Source organism: Mus caroli, chromosome 7 (assembly GCF_900094665.2).
Source record: "Mus caroli chromosome 7, CAROLI_EIJ_v1.1, whole genome shotgun sequence".
Taxonomy (NCBI): domain Eukaryota; kingdom Metazoa; phylum Chordata; class Mammalia; order Rodentia; family Muridae; genus Mus; species Mus caroli.
Window position 1 is genome coordinate 3938249 of NC_034576.1, and position 19922 is coordinate 3958170.

Consider the following 19922-nt stretch of genomic DNA (forward strand, 5'->3'; position numbering starts at 1 on the left):
GCCATCAATGGAAAGAGAGGCCCATTGGTCTTGCTAACTTTATATGCCTCAGTACAGGGGGACGCCAGGGCCAAGAAGTGGGAGTGGGTAGGGAGGGGAGTTGGGGGGAGGGTATGGGTGACTTTTGGGATAGCATTGGAAATGTAAATGAAGAAAATACCTAATTAAAAAAAATAGTGAGCTCTATGGACTTTATTGTGGATGGGATGAGGTATAGACTCCAAGAAGTTATGTCCCCTGTCAGTGGAGGTGATAGGGAACTGGCTCACCTCACGCCTCTTGCCTTCATTCTTGCTATATTTGGAGAAAAGGCTGCTGAAGAAGTTGCCACAGCAACATGCCACATGCACCAGTGGCCCCTCTTTCCCAAGGCTCAGGCCAGAGGATACAACCAGCACGAGGGTGACAGTCTTGATTAGAAGAGTCCATTTCCCCAAGTAGCCCCTGATGATAAAGCCACTCAAAATAGTCTTTATCTGCAACGGAAGAGGGAGAGTGAAGAGGGATGTAGATGGAGAGTGAAGAGGAATGGTCCAGGGTTGGAAAAGAAACTGCAATGGCTATGAACAAGACTCCCTAAGTCACGGGGATAGAAGGCTATTTCACTTCCTGATTCGACTAGAATTTTGTACCAGCAGAAGTTTGTATCTTATTGCAGTAGCCTTCTTATCTATCCCTGAAGACACAGACCTCCAGTGGACACGTGAAACCCAGAATATGTCAACCTATATATACATTAAATTAAAGTTTAATTCATAAATTAAACCCAGTAAGAGATTAATGCCAGTAATTAACAAAATAAAACAATTATAACAACTAAGATATTTTCTGCTTGTTTTCTTGTCCACCTAACATTAATCCCTTTTTTCATTTTAATTAGACACATAATTTTTTTGCAATTTGGGGTGTACATTGGAATTATCACAAATTGTTTTTGGTTTTGGTTTTTTTTTTAAGATAGTGGTCTCATCCTTACTGGCCTAGAACTCAGACCAGGCTAGCCTTGAACTTACAGAAGATGTGCACTACCATACCCAGACACAGAATGACTTTAAAAAAAAAATTAACATACAAGATAATAGATTTCACTATGATGTTTCCTTATCATCCTACCATCTCATATTGGAAAGGGCTTTGAGTACAGAGAGAACCACTAGCTTACTCCTTTGCAGACTTGCTTCATTTTGTCAATGCCAAACATTGTTTTATTCCTACAAGACCATTTAAGCCTTAGCCCAGAATTCAACTGGATGCCAGTATCTATGATGGGATTTGCATACTGAAGTCCACTTTCCCAAGTAGTTCAATATTTTTCTACCTCTAACCTCTGCCACACTGGGCTAAGAAGAGTGAATGTTTACCATTGAACTAGCAACTTTCAAGCCCCTGATTAGATTGATGAGATACTAGGTCAGTTAATCAAATTCCTACCCAGTTTTCCCAATTGTATGCTATGTTATGGGATAATGTTTTCCCTTGTCAGTGTCATTTACATAGCATAAAAATGTCTTCTTGTGGACTCTGCCAAGTAAAACAACTTCTCAAACAGCAAACAGAATGTTCAACATCATCAGAATCATTTGGTGAACTAGAAGATATCAAGTAGTAGTTCTCTCTGTAGAGGTTTAATCAAGAATTCCTTTTCCCAACAGAGATGTAGCCAAGGCAAAGGGAATTTTATAGCAAGATGATTCTAAAATGCTCTGCTCCTGAAAAGGGTGACAAAAACCGCTAATTTCTCAAACTTTAAGTGTCATGTTTTTTCAGTGCCTGCTTGTACTGTTTATCATGTCAGTATTATTGATTTTGGGAGACTATGAATGGGCTAATCCTCAAATTTTAATGGGCAATGTACAGAACTTTTTTTCATCTCAGGATGGTGATAGAGATCTCTTGTCTTTTAGTGAGATAGGGTTAAGGCAGGGTCTCATTATTTAGGCCAAGCTGACCAGATTCTCCTGCCTCCACCTCATAAATGCTGAGGAGATTACAGGTGGGCACCAGAGTCACTTAGATAATAGCCTCTCATTTCTTAATTTGATTGGGGGAGGAAAAAGATGAGAACAGAAAGGGAGAAGGAATTGGGTGGAGGAGGGAAGGAGATACACACATGCACGCACACATACAGAGAGAGAGACAGACAGAGACAGAGACAGAGAGAGACAGTGAGAGACAGAGAGACAGAGAGACAGAGACAAAGTCAGAGCAGAGACAGGAAGAGACAGATCCCAAAAATCTTGTGAGTTCCTTCTCACAGAACATATGAGTGGACTCTTAGCTGTTGTCAAATAGTACTTCTTGCACTAGTATTTAGTGTGTGGTGGTTAAACTAGTATTTAGTGGTAGTTGCCCAGAGCCTGTGCTCTGGGACTCTCAGACCTCTGTATTGAAGGGATGTCTGATTAGGCCTGCCACAATCTAGCCCTTTTGTGTTGCCTCAAATAAAAATATCTATAATTTTTGTCGGTTAGTTAATATGGATTTGTACCCCAGGGTACATTATAAAAGCATAATACCACTTAGAAGATCACAAGCTCTAAATTACCCGTGCCTTTGCCAGCAATGACATGTGGAGAAGTGAACAATGTAATGGGTATTTTGTAATTCTCTAAAATGATTTTATAAAATTGTCATGATCAAATTAGGAACTAAAGAAGGCAGATTCATTCCCAGGAGATGCTCAAATCTAATTACTTCAATTGGAATTGATAGAGACTCAAGCAAGCAGGACTTCAGTGAGATGTATTGCAGAAACTCTTAGTAGGTGGTGCTACCCTTAAGAACAAAGCTCTTTCTGATCAATAAACGTTTGTATGAATGCTCATATTTTGTAAAGAACAGAAATCAGTGAAGAACAAGTTTTGAGAGGATGCAATTTTTTGTCCAGTTAATAGTGAACACTTGTGGCTTTTGGAATTGAGAATTCCTAGAGGAAATTTTGGTCTCTCCAAATTCTGACAGCCAAGAAAGTATGAATGTTCACTTTTATGTTATTTGTGTGTATAAGTGGTATATGGGTGCATTTATGCAGGTGAATGCATCCATGTATGCACATACAAAAACTGTCCTCTCTATCATTCTCTACTTAGTCCCTTGAGACAGGGTCTCTCACTAAACATGAAGCTTACTGTTTCAGGTAGGCTGGCTGGTCAGTGAGTTCCTAGGATCTGCCCATCTCTGTTCCATAATGCTGGTGCTATAGGAACCTGCAACCAAGCTTAACTTTTTTTATTGGATATATTCTATATTTATATTTCAAATGTTTTCCCTTTTCCAGGTCTCCCTTTTGGAAAGCCCCTATCCCATCCCCTCGCCCCCTGCCTCTATGAAGGTGCTCCCCCACCCACCTACATAATTCCATCTTCCTGCCTTGGCATTTCCCTACACTGGGGCATCGAACACCCTCAGGCCCAAGGGCCTCTCCTCCCACTGATGCCAACAAGGCCACCCTCTGCTACATATGTGGCCAGAGCCTTGGATCCCTCCATATGTACTCTTTGGTTGGTGGTTTAGTCCCTGGGAGCTCTGGGAGCACTGGTTAGTTCATATTGTTGTTCCTCCTATGGGGCTGCAAACCCCTTCAGCTCCTTGGATCCTACCTCTATCTCCTCCATTGGGGACCCGTGTTCAGTCCAATGGTTGGCAGCAAGCATCCGCCTCTGTATTCGTCAGGCACTGGCAGAGCCTTTCAGGGGGCAGTCATATCAGGCCCCTGTCAGCAAGCACTTTTGGCATCCAAAATAGTGTCTGGGTTTGGTGAGTGTATGGGATGGATCCCAGGTGGGGCAGTCTCTGGATGATCAAGCTTAACTTTTACTTGAAAGCTGAATATTCAAATTCAAGTCTTCATGCTTGCACAGTAAGTACTCTTACCAACTGAGACATTTCCTTTGCTGAAGTGTTCATTTTCAAATGTGCTCTACAGAACTTACATGGTGTACTTATTACACAGAAAACACAACTCTCCTAATTAATATTTTAAAATTTTTATAGTGGCTATGGTGATGCACATCTGTGATCTCAGGCAGGGCTCAGGAGGCACAGATAAAATTACTGATAATGTTCAAGGTCAGTCTGGGATGGACTGTAATTCCACACAGAGCAATATAGTGAGAACCTGCCTTAAAAACATTTCAAAAGTGAATTTTACCTTAAATAATCAGAATGTTATGGAAGAAAATTCTTAAGACAGATGAGCAATCTTGAAAACCTGTTTGGATCTAGTTTGTAGCTCAACAGCAAAGCACATATTCACATTGTTTTATGATGCTGCGGATGAGGCTGGCAAGTGCTCTGCTGTTCAGCTACAAACATACAACATACTCTACTAGATCACATGACTCCAGTAAGACATAGTAGCTTTTCTAAGCAGCTCAGCCCATACCTTTGCTAACGTGAAGTAGCATGGCTCCAACTTCTACTTTAAGTCAGTCTTCACTGTAGTCTGGCTTTTGACAGAGACATCCAGGCCGAGATCCAGGGCTTTGAGTTGGCCCACCCTAACATATACCCCATCTATAAACTACTGGAACACATGTATGGGCAAGTCCTGTAGATTCAAAGTTCCAGCATCTCCATGACATAGGGCAACAAGAGAATATCCTACAGGAGTTCCAGTGAGGATCCAGTATTGATAGTGTAGCGCCTGATGCCTTAAACCAGAGCAATGACTTATTGCGGTGAACATTTGCAAGTAAAAATATTTAGACCAAGGGTATACTATGGAACACACTGACACACTACAACTTACACAGCATGGTATTTTTTATTTTGTTTTGTTTTGTTTTGGGGGAGCAGGAGGTTTCGAGGGCAGAGATCAAATATGGAGGGATGGGCAGGTGAGTGGGATTGGGGTGTATGATATAAAATTCCCAAAGAATCAATGAAAGGTTTTCTAATTAATTGTATGTAGTTTAAAAAGTGTTAATAGGGCAAGCACCTACATATCTTCTACCCAGTAGATAGCTTCGAAAGCTGTTTGCTTCCTCAGAAGAACCTTCCTTCTCCCTCCACTTCCAATAATTCAATTTCAGTTAGCACATAGATTGTTTCACTTTAGCTACCTGAGGCTGTCATATAAATAGCACCATACTTCAGGTCTACTTTTTATGTTCCACACTTGACATCACTGTTCATCTTTGTCACATGCCATTCTGTCACATAAGAAACTTGAATGTGCAACTGCCACCAATAAAGATGTCCACGTTAGAGTCAGTAACATCCATCTCTCAGCAAGTAAAAGCACTTGTGACTCAAGCCTAATGACCTTAATTCAATCCCCAGCACCCACAGGAAGGTGGAAGGAGATAACTGAGTTCACATACTTGTCCCCTGTCCTTCATGCATGCACAGTGGCCCCCACCCCTATGTACATAACATGCACATACACAAAATAATAAATAAAACTACTTTTAAAAGATATTCCCATTGGAGGAGAAACAAAGGTTACATCTTTCTACACTACAAGATCACCAGCAGAATCATTCGTCTCTGGTTCTTGGAAAAGGGACAAGGATTGATCCAGTGTGCAATTATTTGATGTTTTAATATCAATAATGCCCATCTTCCCGTTTGGGGAAAAGCTTGAGTAAAAACATGCTTACTAGGAGGGCAGTAGGATCATAAACTGGGGCAGTAAGAATTATCTATCCTTTGGTTTTCAGGGTCCTTTAGACTTTGACTATCATATAAAACAGCCAGATCTTCGATAACACTTGCTTTGAAGACACAAATTTGCCACACATGCTATTCATTCATCAGAGAAGAATTTAAGCATAATGCAAACTTTGTAACTGCTTATGAATAATTTCCCCCAGGAGAAATACAAGGTGAATTCAGAAAAGTGCCTCTAGTTGGACTGAGTTATTCAGGAAAACACAAAAATGTACATTCTAATATGTCTCTAATGCCTACCATCTCACACTTCTGCTAGTGTGCCATGGCTCCTATACCTGCTGTGACCACTTTCTATTGATTTGGGATCATACCCCTAGATCCAATTCCTTTAAGACTCAACTTTACACAAGCAAACACCAAGGTTTTTCAACAAGTGAAATATTATTTATTGTAGCATTTACATAGGTGGAGGACATTTAAGATGTGTGACACTGTGATGCTTTTCTTAGCAAGTTTCTCTCTTCTTCTTTGTCAGGTTTTGAGTGTTATGGTCTCTCTGACCTATTTTTCTCATAAGCCTATGGTTTGTCGTGTGCCATTTTGCATAATACCATATGCTTTCAAAGTGTAAACAGTTCACTGGAGTAGAATTGGTTATACAGAGGAAATAGGGTGGCGTGGTGGTTTGATAAAGAATGCTGCTCTCAAAAAAAAAAAAAAGAATGCTGCTCTCTATAGGCTCATAAGTTTGAATGCTTAGTCATCAGAAAGTGGCACTTTTTGGAAAGGATTAGGAGACATGGCCTTGTTGGAGGAGGTATATCACTAGGGATGGACTTTGAAGTTTTCAGAAGCCCAAGCCAGGTCTAGTGGCTCTCTTTCTCTCTCTCTCTCTCTCTCTCTCTCTCTCTCTCTCTCTCTCTCTCTTTCTCTCTCTCTCTCTCCTGGATGCAGAACTCTCAGCTACTTCTATAACATTATGTCTACCTGCACACCACCATGCTTCCTGTCATGATGATAATGGACTAAACCACTGAAAATGTAAACAAGCCTCCGATTATGTAGCATGTCAAAATAAACTGCAAAAAATTCAATAGGAGATAACAATATACATCTTTACTCAGTTTCCTGAAACAAGCCTATATTTAACTTTTCAGTACATCTTCCTTACAATCTTCTATCCCTTTGTGTGAACCGTTTAGACCAGCATCAGTGTCAGATGGCACAGCACAGGGGAAACTGGACTGGGGATGCAGTTAATTCAGTAGAGTATTCCCCTAGCGTACACAAAGCTCTGGGTCCAATCCCCAGCAACACATAAACCTAGGCCTGGTAGTGCACACTTGCAATCCTAGCACCTGAGAAACTGAAACAGGAGGAAAAGTAATTCAGTGCCATCCTTGGCTACACAGTAAGTTTAAGATCACCTGGGATACATGAAACACTGCGTCAAGGAACACTGTATCCAAAAATAAATGAATACAATTTTAAAAAGCAAGAGGCAAGACAGGGAGCCAGTGCCACCATCAGCACACAACCCTACTTTCAAACTTCCTCTTTCCATTTCCACTCAAGGGACAATGCAAATGCACTGACTAGAGTGAGCATGCCAGGCATTTTATGATTTCCTGATTACCATTTTACCTGAGTTTTGTTTTTTTTTTTACTATTTTGGAAAGGGATTTAATAACTTTTAATTGTTACATACATATTTACTTATTGTTAGTACATGTTTTGGTGGATCTTAAGTAAAATATATTACTAATACAATTTACCTGAATTTTTGAGGACTCAGCTCTATTACCATCATTCTACCCAGCAGACTCTCCCAGGCTTTAAGGTTGGTTTAAGTGAATGATGGAGCCATTTTCTTGATACATTGGTTACATGAAATTGCTTCTGAATGCCAATGAGCTTTCCCAGTGATGCTCCTCCACTACTGTCTGCTTTCTCACATGACATCATAGACTTACAACAGGAGCACATTGATGTGGATGCTTCATGAACTCAGTTTCTTCGGGCTTTAAGAGTTTATTTTGGCTAACAAGGAAGAGGTCTAATCATTTGAGAAGCAACAGATCAAATCTGCTGAATACAGTACTCATTGTGAAGCCACACTGCTAGATTCAACTCACAGCTTGCCAACTTCGAGTCCTTAGTGAAGTAACTTAACTTGTTTATATTCTAGTTTCCTTAACGACTAAAGTGAACCTACAGGGTTTGTCTACTAGGCTTAATGTGGGGATAAGAGTAGGTACACAGTACTTCACCCACAGCTTACCTCGGGTATGCCAGAGCCACAAGCATATGGTGCAAACACACGTACCAGGGAGACAGCCAGAAATGCAAACAGCAATGCCCATAGAATGTACATTAAGTAATTCAGAATGTAAGCACTGGCACCCTAGAGATCAGACACAAAACAAGGAAGAAGTGATGAGCCATAGCAAACTTGAACAGTGTACTCAGCCCCACCATCTCCATCAGAGAAAGCGAAGCTGTGATAGGTTCATCCCAGGCCTGCAAAAACAAAAGAATCAGTTGTTGCTATTGCTACATCCACTACACTACACAAAACAGCATCAGATATTTTTCCAGAAGCTATTTCCACAAACCTTACAGGGGATGAAATCTCAGCAGTAATGGAAAGCAAGGATGAGGCTGGATTGTAATCACCACTTGCTCGGTAGTTAATAAAAGGTGTGGTGCAGAAAACTCTGCCTGTGAGACGCTGGATGGTTTGTTTTATCTTGTCTGTGGTGGGATGGCCTCCCTTAGCTTTCATTACAGCCACACCCAGACCACAGTGAATAAGTGTCAGTACTGTGTTTAAGAAGGCTGCTTCTCTAAGTGTGGTCCATGGACCAAAAACATCAGCATCACCTGGGAGCTTGGCAGAAACATAACCTGTGGGCCCTACCCTAGAGCTGCCAAATCAGATACTTCACACAGGCACACAGCCCAGTGCATTTTAACAAGCCTCTTGAAGATATCCAGCAAGTGCTAACACTTGACAGGCACTCTCATAGAAGAGAGCTGTTCATGCATCCTTTACAGAAGAATGTATTGGACTATTTGCTCCAAAGTAGCTGGTGGGAGGATGTTTTCCTTTCTGATACAAACATGCTCTGGGCCCTTTTTCCTTTCTCAAGGTTTCAGCTTCTTTTCACCATCTGTATTATTCAAGAAAGAGCAAAGGAAATAGAGATCACCTACCTGTCAGGCCATGACCATGGCCATATGTGTGCCTATTAAATGTAAGGACACGTTTCTGGAGACTGCAATGCAAGCACATATTTCACACACTATGTGGTGAGAAATCAGCCCAAGGAATATCTTTCATCCACTTAAATAAGTACTTTTTGAAGGCTAAAAATAACTTCTTCCTCTTCTAAAGAGTAACTCTTTGAAACAAAGAATAAATCTTACAACCAGTTGAAAAGATAGGCACCTCTATTTCCCCTCGAACACAGACTGCAAATAGAAGAAAAGATGGCAGCCAGCCAGTTCCATCTGCCAACACCCATCTAGCCAAGTAGAGAATTTCTTTTTGGACATAATGGAGAGCATTGAGAATGTGTGAGATTTCAAGATCTCTCTCTATTTCTGAGATGTGAAAGAAGGGGTTTTAGTAAAATGGCAAAGTGTGTTCCAAATGTCTTCCATTTCAGCTGTGAAAGTCAGTCAAAAGAAACAAGGAATGAAGGAGAAGTTCATATAAATTTCAAATATCCTCCCAGAATAATCTAGCTGTAACTGTCTTCCCATTCATTACCCCTAATGTGACGCTTGATACCTAGCTCCCCTCAGCTCTCTTTCTGATCCATCAATGACCCTCCTCCTCCCGATTTTGAGTTAGTCCCTCACTGTGTAGACTAGGATGGCCTTAAACTCATAGAGATCCACCTGCTTCTGCCTCTCTACCTCTCCCTCTTCATCTGCCTCCTGAGTGCTGGGATTTAAAGGGATGTACCACCACACCTGGCTCATTGTGGTGACTTGTGAATTCACTTAAATGGTAAACTTATCCTGAGCTATGATATTGAAGGTAAGCACTATATCTGTGGCTCATTCATATATCCTTGTGCCCGAGACATGCTTTTCATAGAAGCATCCTCTGATTGGATCAGAAAAATAATTAATGGAATATTGTCATGGAAACTACTACAAGAAGCCTCACTTCACACTCACTAGGCTAGTTATGATAAAAACAGATGCTAGCACGTGCTGGAAAGGAAGTAGGCAAATCAGGATCCTCATAGACTGCTCATGAGAATGCACAACAGAGCATCCAAACATCCTACCAGATCTTTAATGGTTAAATTTAGAGGTTACTTCTCACCCAGAGGTTGTGTCTATACCCAAGAGAAATGAAATATATGTCCTCACCTTATATATCTTAGATGTTCATGGTAACATTTTTCAGGCTAGCCAAAAAGAAGCAACAATGTTCATCAAATACTATCTAGCCTATCCATCTAAGAGAGTATCATACAGCAATAAAAAGAAATGCTTGTTTATGATACAATATGAAGGAACTTAGAAAATAATATGCTAAGTGATAAAAAAAAATCCACATGGTGCATGGGTTCATTTAACTAAACTATCTAGAAGGGAAATCTATGGAGACAGAAAGGATATTAGCAGTTGCTTGTAGCTAGTAATCAATGACTCCTGGATCAGTTCAGACATGATGTTTGTTTGTTTGTTTGTTTGTTTGTTTGTTTTGCTTGTTCTTGCTATTGTTGTTTTTGGTGGAGGAAGGTTATGAATAAAAATATGATAAAATCATGTGATCATTACACAGTTCTGTGACTGTGACAAAGGCCACTGAACTGTATTTTCAGTGGGAGAAGCTGATGAACTATAAATTGCTTCCCTGAAAGTGTTACTTCACAACAGATAATATCTTTTCTTCTACCTTAAAATATAAAAACCAACTCCATTTCTTCAGCACAAAGAAGAAACCATATTAGATAAGAAAAAGGCAAGTGGCAAATGTACCAACTGTGATGGCTCCAGGCCTAAAATCTCAGAACTTGGGAAGCTAAAGCAGAATTACTGTAAGTTTCAGGCCAGGGTGGGCTATAGGGTGAGGCTATGTCTGAGAAAATTAGAAAAGAGAGAGTGGAAGAGGAAAAGGGAGAAAAGTCAGATAGAGTGAGGGAGACAGGGCAGAAGAGAGGAAATGAGCTTCACAGAATATACATATAACATCCACGAAAGTGAGCATAAGTTTTCCAAATGAATTCTGAACAGTGGCAGAGCTCAATGAAAGCAAGCAGCAGCTCTAGTAAGTGAGAGATTATTATCTGAAGGTGAAATTGTGAGTGTTCAGAAACTGGGGATTAGGATGGTCCTCAAGGAGGATCCTGCACAGATAACGACATACCTCTGACTGGCTCAGAAGAAGCTCTGACCACTTCTGCCACAGGGGACACTTGTCCCTGTCCTCAAAAGTGGTCTCATTGGAAGTCCAACAGCATTGTTCATGGCTGTACCAGAATGCAGACAGACAGACCCCCTCCTTGAGGTCCGTCATCCAATCAACAGCGAGATCAATGACTCCAGCCAAGGTACCTAAGAAACGAATGAATTTACAGAGAATTGTCACAGGGAGAGAAGACAGGGTCTTCTCAAAACTGAGGACACACCCATGACATGACATTGCCACTGAATCTGACAGCTGCTTTCACTTACCTGGAGGTCACCTAAGCACTTGGTAGAAGCCTGGCAGTAGGCAGCCCAAAGACCCACAAAGGCCTTAAAGGGGCTCATATCAAATAGGAAAGCTATGTGAGGGCAGACAGACGTTCAGAATTTACTCGTCTCTTTCCAAGCTTTTTAAGTTGCTGATATACATCTTGAACAGCAATTGGACTGCTTTCTATGCAAGCACGAGGGACTGAGTTCAAGTCCCAGCACCTACATAAAACCTGTGTATGGCCATGCATGCCTAAACCTCCAATGTTGCGGGAGAGAAACAACTAGAAGACACTGGAAGCACATGAGACAGCCAGCCTAGCCAAAACCAGAAATCAATCAAATAAACAAACAAAAACAACCTTCAGGTGCTGTGAGAGACCTTGTCTGGAGGAAATATGGTGGAAATAAACAGAGGAAGAGATCCTTGTCTGACCTCCAAATATGCATGTACAGGTTAATGTACACATAAACACAACATACACACAATACACATCACATGCATTAAATACACAAGCAAATAACAACTCTTTCCTCTTCTCATCAAGGTTTAAGTCACACCTAGTCCACAGTCTGCTTCAGACACGGTCATGTAGCTCCCTTTTTCTCCTCTTCTCCTCAGTCCAGTCCATTCTTTCCTTCCACTAGGAATGCAATTGCCTATACCAAGTCCTCATTTTCCAGAACAGGTCATGCAACATACAACCCAAGAGGGTGAATGTAGCCCAATATTTTTGTGCTTTATCTCATCATACCCACACTTTCACTGTATGCTGACTGTGGCTGTTCTTCCTGCTACAGTAGCACAGTTGAGTTGCAAAGACAGAAACTGCACATCTCACAAAGCTGAAAATCCTAGACTTACGTTTCTTGATAGCACTTGAAACTGCTGAGCACTCCATTCTTCCAGAAACTTGTCCTCTCATGGCTTCTACGATATTTAATCTCTCCTGGTTTCCTCCTCACTATCAGATTTTTCTGTGTCTCCTGATCTTTCCTAATCCTCCATCCAGCTTTATAAGGGGGATATATTTTCAAAGCTTGTCCCTAAATCCTTTTCTTCTTTCATACTGTGTTTTCTTTCCTGAATGTCTTATTTGTATCCCTCTTGCTACTGAGCTCTAAAGGTACACTCAGACACACAGAATCCTGTCCTCAATAACAGATTGTGTGTGTGTGTGTGTCTGCATGTGTGTGTGTGTGTGTGTGTAGCAGGGGGAAAAAGGCTTTGCCATCTAGTTTTTGTACCACAAGTAGTGTCAGGCCAGGCATCTGGACCCGAGTCCACTTCAAAACACATACATAATGCACAACTTCATTTATATGGGAAGTTCAAAACAGACGACAGTGAAAGGAAGTAGACTGGCAATGGTTTAGGTTCTTCTGTAGCTAAACGTACAGATAATATTAAGGTGAGAATGATAGAATTATTCTAATATTGGCCATGATGATAATTGCACAACTCTGTAAACCTGCTAAAACCCACTTAGTTATACACTTTAAATGGGTTAATCACTTAATATGTGTAATATAATTCAGCAAAGCTGTTTTATACACACACACACACACACACACACACACATGCTCACAGAACTGGTTGAGGAAGAGGTTCAAGGAGAGGAAGATGTATTTTTTACAGAAGTGATCAAACAAATTTCAACTGAAAAGTGACATTTAAACAAGATCTGATGATCACCCCCCAAAAGCCATCATTTTTCAAGTGTTCAGTCACATTAGTCTTCGTCCAATCAATCTCCTTTGCCTACACCCTTTGTTTTGTGAGCCATCTCTGCTTTGGTCTGTGGTGCAACAGTGCGCCCTTGTGGTAATCTCTGGTAAATTAGTTATTCAGAGGACATGTGTGATTACTCTATGAGAGGAACCCAAATAAAACCAAGGGAGCACCCATCCAGGCAGTTGGGTATCTGTGTCCTTCCCACTTTTGGAGCCATGAGAAAATCGTACTACTTTCTAGGTCTCCCCACAATAATCATCCAAATCCAAACAGCACTGGAGGCGCCTATCTCCAAAACCTCCTTATTCTGTATTTTCCTACACTTCTACTGTGTCCATATAACCAGCTTTCTAAGTGCTTGTTGCCTCCAGTTGCACATTGGAATTACGAAGGGAAAAGAGAAGGTATTTACTCAGCATCCCAGTGGTTTTTTTTTACCAGAAAGTCTGTTTAACAGAAATCTTCATAACCTCCTAGAAAGAAATTAAGTTCAGCAAACCTCTGCCATGAAGAGCCAAGTATCTATAGTCCAGAAAATGGCACTGACACAAAAAAGGCTCTAAGAGTCAGTGCAGTGTGTAGTCTAGATGTAATTATCCTGGATTCACCTTGTATCCTATGGGTAAATAACATTACTTTGAAAGTCTTAGCAATCATGCATTTCAAGGCTTTGTAGTAATAGAAAACGCCCATTACACGTAGTGCTTGATGCTTGCAGATTATAATGCTTCAACATTTTGTAACCACACATACAACTGGATATAACAGAATATAAAATGTATGCTTTCTGTAAAATCTCAGGGTGATCATAAACCTATTCAACATGTGAACAGAATCAAGCAGCACTGTTAATTACTTTTCAGAAGCCCACACTTGTTTTGTGAGCCATCGTTGCTTTGGTCTGTGGTGCCACCGTTAAAATCAGGCAGCCTGGTCTAGAGTGAATTCCAGGACAGCCAGGGCTACACAGAGAAACCCTGTCTCGAAAAAAAAATTCTTAAAAAAATATTTCAGGCTCTTGCTTTAGTCTCAGTGGTTCAAGCATTAAAATGGAAGATGACTATTCCACAGCTTCGTTGTTTCTCAAGTGTATGGAGTTTGGGGGTGCTAGGAACACTACACACATACCTGCAAGCAGCCCAATGAGTAGCATCACCACCCATCCCGACCATGCATCCAGCAGGCTCTTGATGAACTCCCAAATAGACTCCTTACTTTTGCTGGTTATCTGACAATGAAGGACATACAGCAATTGATCAGAACGCATTCTCCAGTTCACGCTTCTTTCTCTGAAATAGATTCCTCAGGAAACAAAGAGACTGAGGAGATGAATATAATGAAGCCACCAAATTCCCAGTCACATTTTTCATGCAGCAATGCAGCACAGTGATCAAATGGGCTTTCTAGTTCATAGGGTTATAAGTATGCAACACACGATCAGTGTTTCCCTTCACAGTGAATTTTAGATCATCAAAGAGCAAGTCAGGTTCAGCACAGATTTTCATTTAAGGGGCTAAACTCTTAGAGACCATTATTGTATCTTTATATCATGCCTATTTCCTTTCCCATTCTGGGGGAGCCCTACATTCCTCTGGTATCATCATCCCCACCCTTTTGTGGTTCCCTATTTCATCTCTTCTGGCTCTGACTCCCACCTTCCTCCCTCTGTGTCATGACTTTTCCAGGGCCCTGCTTCCATTACTACTCTCTCTTTAAGTGCCCAGGCCACCTTGTTAGTGTCTCAAGCTTCAGCAGACATTTGCATGCTAGGGGTCCCTCACTCTCCAAGGGAGCCCTACCTGCATGCTGAGCTGCACAGCTTACTGTATCCTACCACCTGCTGCAAGACAGTCCCCACTCCCCTACCTGTACTCATTAGCAAAAGCATCGCATTGTCTGTCAAGAACCTGCTGTTATATGACTCTATTTCATGCTATTCTCTCCTGTAAAGCTGCCCATTGCTTGACCCTGATCCTATCTCCATCTTTTTTTACAGCCTTCAGTAAGAACTCTTTCCTTCTCTTGACCATGCTTCCAAGGTTTTCTAGTTTTCACCCTGCAACATATTCTACAGTCCTCTGTAGCCATCATCAATTCCTTCCCAAGGCCCACTTAATCATTCCCAGCACATTTCCATAGCCCATTCTTCTAGGATTATCTTCATTCATCTTCTCGAGAGAATCCTTCAACAAACCCAGCACTCTCCAGGATTATTTCATGCTTCTACGACTTTACAAAAGCTCACTCCTGATATTTAGGAACCTATTCCCCTCTGACTCCCAAACCCTTGGTCACACCCTTTCTGAAAAAGCATTCTTTATTCCTTTTAAATGGGCCCACAGCCTTTACTATATAACTGCATTTTGTACCATTCCAATATACTGAATGCCAACTAGATGCATGACAACATAGTGAGTCTCTCCCCAACCCCAATCTTCAATGTAATCACCTCTATCCTCAAGGATAAGAAAATGAGGCCCCAAAAAAATGACAGCTTCAAACTCAAGTCCCATCAAAGTGTCTGGGTCAAGATGTAGTCTAAATGTTTTTTGTTTGGTCCCCTTGTTGCTTGTACTGGTCATATTTCTACCCAAGGTATCTGCTATTGTAACTCTTAGTCTTTTTCTCTGCTTTCTTACTAGTTCTTTCTCTCTGTAGAACTAATATGCAATGCATAGCCTCAGGCTCACATCCTAACCTAAAGATGGAAGCTTTGTGGAACTATTTATTGGTAAGGACCTCTTAAGCATAGTATCACCTACCTTTCTATGTCTGTCAGTATCCCGGGACTTTTCCCTCAGCCAGTCTATGGTGTGGAAGTCTTCATAGGTCCCCACATCAGGGAAGGGCTCATCAAGGAAGTCCATCAGGTTCCCAGAGGCACTCATGGCTCCTGCACTGACCATGCTAGTTACTCCTGGAAGAGAAGTCCACCTGTTAAAAATGCAAACAGGGCTCGTGTGTAGCTCAGGACAGAGTGTCTGCATAGCATGCATAAAGACTTGGGTTCAATCCCCAGCTCCACAAAGAAACAAAGCAGGACCACAACATAGATATGGCAGCATAATTCAGGAACTCTCTACTTTATATCTCCCTCCCTCCTCCTCTTTCTCTCTCCCCACCTCTCCCTCCCACTGTGTGTGTGTGTGTGTGTGTGTGTGTGTGTGTGTGTGTGTGTGTGTGTTGGTGAGGCAAGTGCTCTACCACTAATTCCTTCCCTGTGTTTGTTTGTTTTGAGAGTCTTGTGTAGCCCAAACTGTCCTTGAACCCATTATGTCATAATGAATGACTGGAACGCCTGATCCTCTTATTTCTGCCTCTTAGGCACTAGGATAAGCACATGCCATCATTCCCTGCTTCTATTTTTTTTTTTACATAGCCCAGAACATTATTTCCATACCAGTATCTTGGTTGTAACATAGTATGTACTCAATTCATCCTTATTTTCTCCAGTTATGTGTTGCAAAGTCATCTTGAACACTGAATGAAGAAATTCCAAACAACTGCCCATAAAGGAATCCTGAAAGTCTTTTCTCACAAATTCTTTTCCAACTTATCAACATAGCATCTTTAAAACGTCATCTTATTTGATATACACTACTCATTCTGTACACTTGAACACAGCCAGATGCAACACTGCTAAGGCATGATCAAAATTTCTCTATCAGACATACTGTCTCCACAAAACACATCACAAACAGTGCTCTAACACATGGAAACATGTCTAGCACTACGTTGCAGTATTTCAAGGATACCTTAAACAACAAAATGACCAACAAAAGCATCATGGGTTTGGAGGTTTGTTTTGAATGCAGAATGTAATAAAACAGAAAAAGGCCACTTGTTCTCAATATGACTGTGGAAACACGAAAAGTAGGTTATTGTCTCTGACCACAGCTGGCAGGTGTGCTTCTGGTGACTTGAACTTTTCACCATTCTCTACAATTGCCAAGACAGTTTTATGCACCAAGACCTTTTAATGCACCACTACTGACTTGGTGCTTGTACTGGCTAATTTTGTGTCAACTTGACACAGCTGGAGTTATCACAGACAAAGGAGCTTCAGTTGAGGAAACGCCTCCCTCCATGAGATACAACTGTAAGGCATTTTCTCAATTAGTGATCAAGGGGGAAAGGCCCCTTGTGGGTGGTGCCATCTCTGGGCTTGTAGTCTTGGTTTTATAAGAGAGCAGGCTGAGCAAGCCAAGGGAAGCAAGCCAGTAAGTAACATCCCTCCATGGCCTCTGCATCAGCTCCTGCTCCCTGCCCTACTTGAGTTCCAGTCCTGACTTCCTTTTGTGATGAACAGCAATGTGGAAGTGTAAGCTGAATAAACCCTTTTCTCCCCAACTTGCTTCTTGGTCATGATGTTTGTGCAGGAATAGAAACCCTGACTAAGACAGTGCTATAGTTTGTTTCTTAAATGTCCTTTAAAAGTTCTTGTATTCTATACTTTATCCTCAAGGTGGCACTATTGGAAGGTATTGAAATCTTGAAGCAGGGGAACTGAGAGTCCTTAGATGGGGGGAGTGGGGTCCTTAGGTGATAAGGTGTGTGCCCCCAAAGAGGAGTTTGAGGACCCCAGCTCCTTCCCCTCACTCCCCTCTTGTGTACTGGCCATGAAGAGTCTATTCCACCACAAAATTGTGCCAGGACATATACTGTCAGCAGAATCCCAAAGCAAGGTGGCTAATTGATCACAGATTCACAATCTTGAAAAACAGCAACTCAATGAGTCTTTCTTTTTAGGTTGACTACATCAGATATTTTGTTAATGTGTGCTAAACTGAAGTGGACACATGATGGCAAATTTCAGTGACTAGGCAAATTTGCAAATATAGTTCACAAATAAGTATGTAAGTTTCTTTCCATATTCTACAAAAGGACAGAGTCAGACTGGCAAATAATTGTAACCAAAATCATCATTTCTCCCCATAGACAAAAGAAAGAATCCGCCTCTGTGATTGTCATCAAAGGCAAACAAATGTATAACAAAGCAGACTTTGATTCACTTCACACAGGACAAGGCAATCAATAGGTGGCAGCAGCTCTCTTCAACAGGAGGGCCACCCTGGATATCAACAATGCTGTTGGACAGACCACTATCAGCCAAGAAGTCCCCTGGGCAAGGAGCTCTGGGACCAGATTCCCATTTTAAGTCTTTCTTAAAACACAGTCAAAACAGGTACTGCTGCCAGGAGAGTAGAAGACTTGAACGTCTTAGATAACAATTCCATTCCAACTGTTCAGGCTCTTCTGGCCTGGAATCCAGTCAATCATAAACCTCCCATGTTCTGCCACCCTCGGAGCCTCATTGGCAGATCACATAGGAACCACCTTGAGGCACAGAAAATTTTTGTAGCAGAACTTGTAGAAAGATAAGAGCCTGGAATATGCACCAAATAAAAATTACTTTGGCAATAAGTATGGAAATTCGAATTATAGGATGAAGACCATAAAGTCTTGCAATCAACAGTTAAAATATTGAAGATAGTTATAAAAATATTTGGTGCAGTCTTCTCTCATTGCTTTATATATTAACATATTAGAGGACTCCACCATGTCCTGATCAAACTGCACTTTAATCAACTACAAAAGTCACTATGAACAAAATGGGGGAATCACCTTACAAGCAATAAAATGGTCACAGTGAATGATTTATTGACCATCTGTGCAACTCAGCTGCTTTAAAGCTTTCTCAAAGTTTGAGTTCTGAGCTGTGCCAAGTTGAAAACTACACCCACTAATGAGTACCCAGGGAAGAATCATATTGCATAAGTAAGTAGCAACCAATAACATAACCAGTAATATAAAGGAAGAAATCAAATTAGAAAGCAAGGTGTAGCATTCTAATTTTTACAAAAACAAGATGGCCATAATATTTTATTACATCTGTGATGAAGAAAACTAAGATGATGGCCTGTAAACACACAATATAGATGTCTCATCAGAAAACAAAAAACAAAACAAACAAAGACCTCAGCTGGTGAAAGAATTGCAGAGATTTGACCTGCTATGAAAGAAGTCAGTGCTAGACAGAGTGGATAGTGCGTATAATCCCAGTATTTGAAACATGAGGCAGAAAGGATGCCCTGAGTGCAAGATCAGACTGAGTTACAGACTGAGACATAACTCAGTGTGGGGGTGACCCTCTGAAATTTAACCAAGTATTTACTGCAGCAGCTACTCCAGGTTACAGTGCTTGAATGAATAATAATAATAATAATAATAATAAAAACACTCCAAAAAATAAATCCCTCAGCAATTTCTCATTTGGAGGAGAGGTGGGGATGTGTGTGTGGGTGTGGGTGTGTGCAGGCACAAGTCAGGGTTGTTTTTTCTTTGCCTTCTACCTTGTTTGAGACAGTATCCACTATTTACCACTTTGTATACCAGATTAGCTGACCCACCAGCTTCAAAGTATTCTCCTGTCTCAGTCTTATCTCATCTTAGGATTTCTGGAATTGTACATAAATGTGTTACCACAGACAGTTTTACATGGGTTCTGAGGATCTGAATTCAAGTCAAATGATCACATGGCAAGAACTTTACCCACTGAGCCATCTCCACAATCCCATCCACCTGTAGACATTACTGCAGATTTTCAGGTATGACCACTAGACCCAGAATTAGTAGAGGAAAGTAAACAAGATCTAATCAACTGAGTTTGGATTGCATCCCAGGGACTCCTAAAAGAGTAGCTGGTGTCTCTCCTGAGATTGTAGCTAAAAAGACATGGGTGAGAAAAATGAAAGGAACTCTATTTGTGATCCAGTGGGACAGCACAAATGGAGGAGTAACTTGAGTCCAGACAGATAGGGGAGCAGCAAGAAGGAAGTATGTGGTTTGGATCAACCTGAGAAATGAA

The 19922-nt window shown here is 41.1% G+C and overlaps 1 protein-coding gene across 1 annotated transcript in view; it reads right to left on the minus strand.

The window, feature by feature from the left end:
- Positions 1-19922, minus strand: part of Clcn4 (chloride voltage-gated channel 4) — a 55687-nt gene that overhangs the window by 13497 nt on the left and 22268 nt on the right. The window contains 5 exon segments of the mRNA XM_029479670.1: positions 270-476; positions 7898-8020; positions 11009-11196; positions 14183-14282; positions 15817-15988. Coding sequence (XP_029335530.1) covers positions 270-476; positions 7898-8020; positions 11009-11196; positions 14183-14282; positions 15817-15988 — 790 coding nt within the window.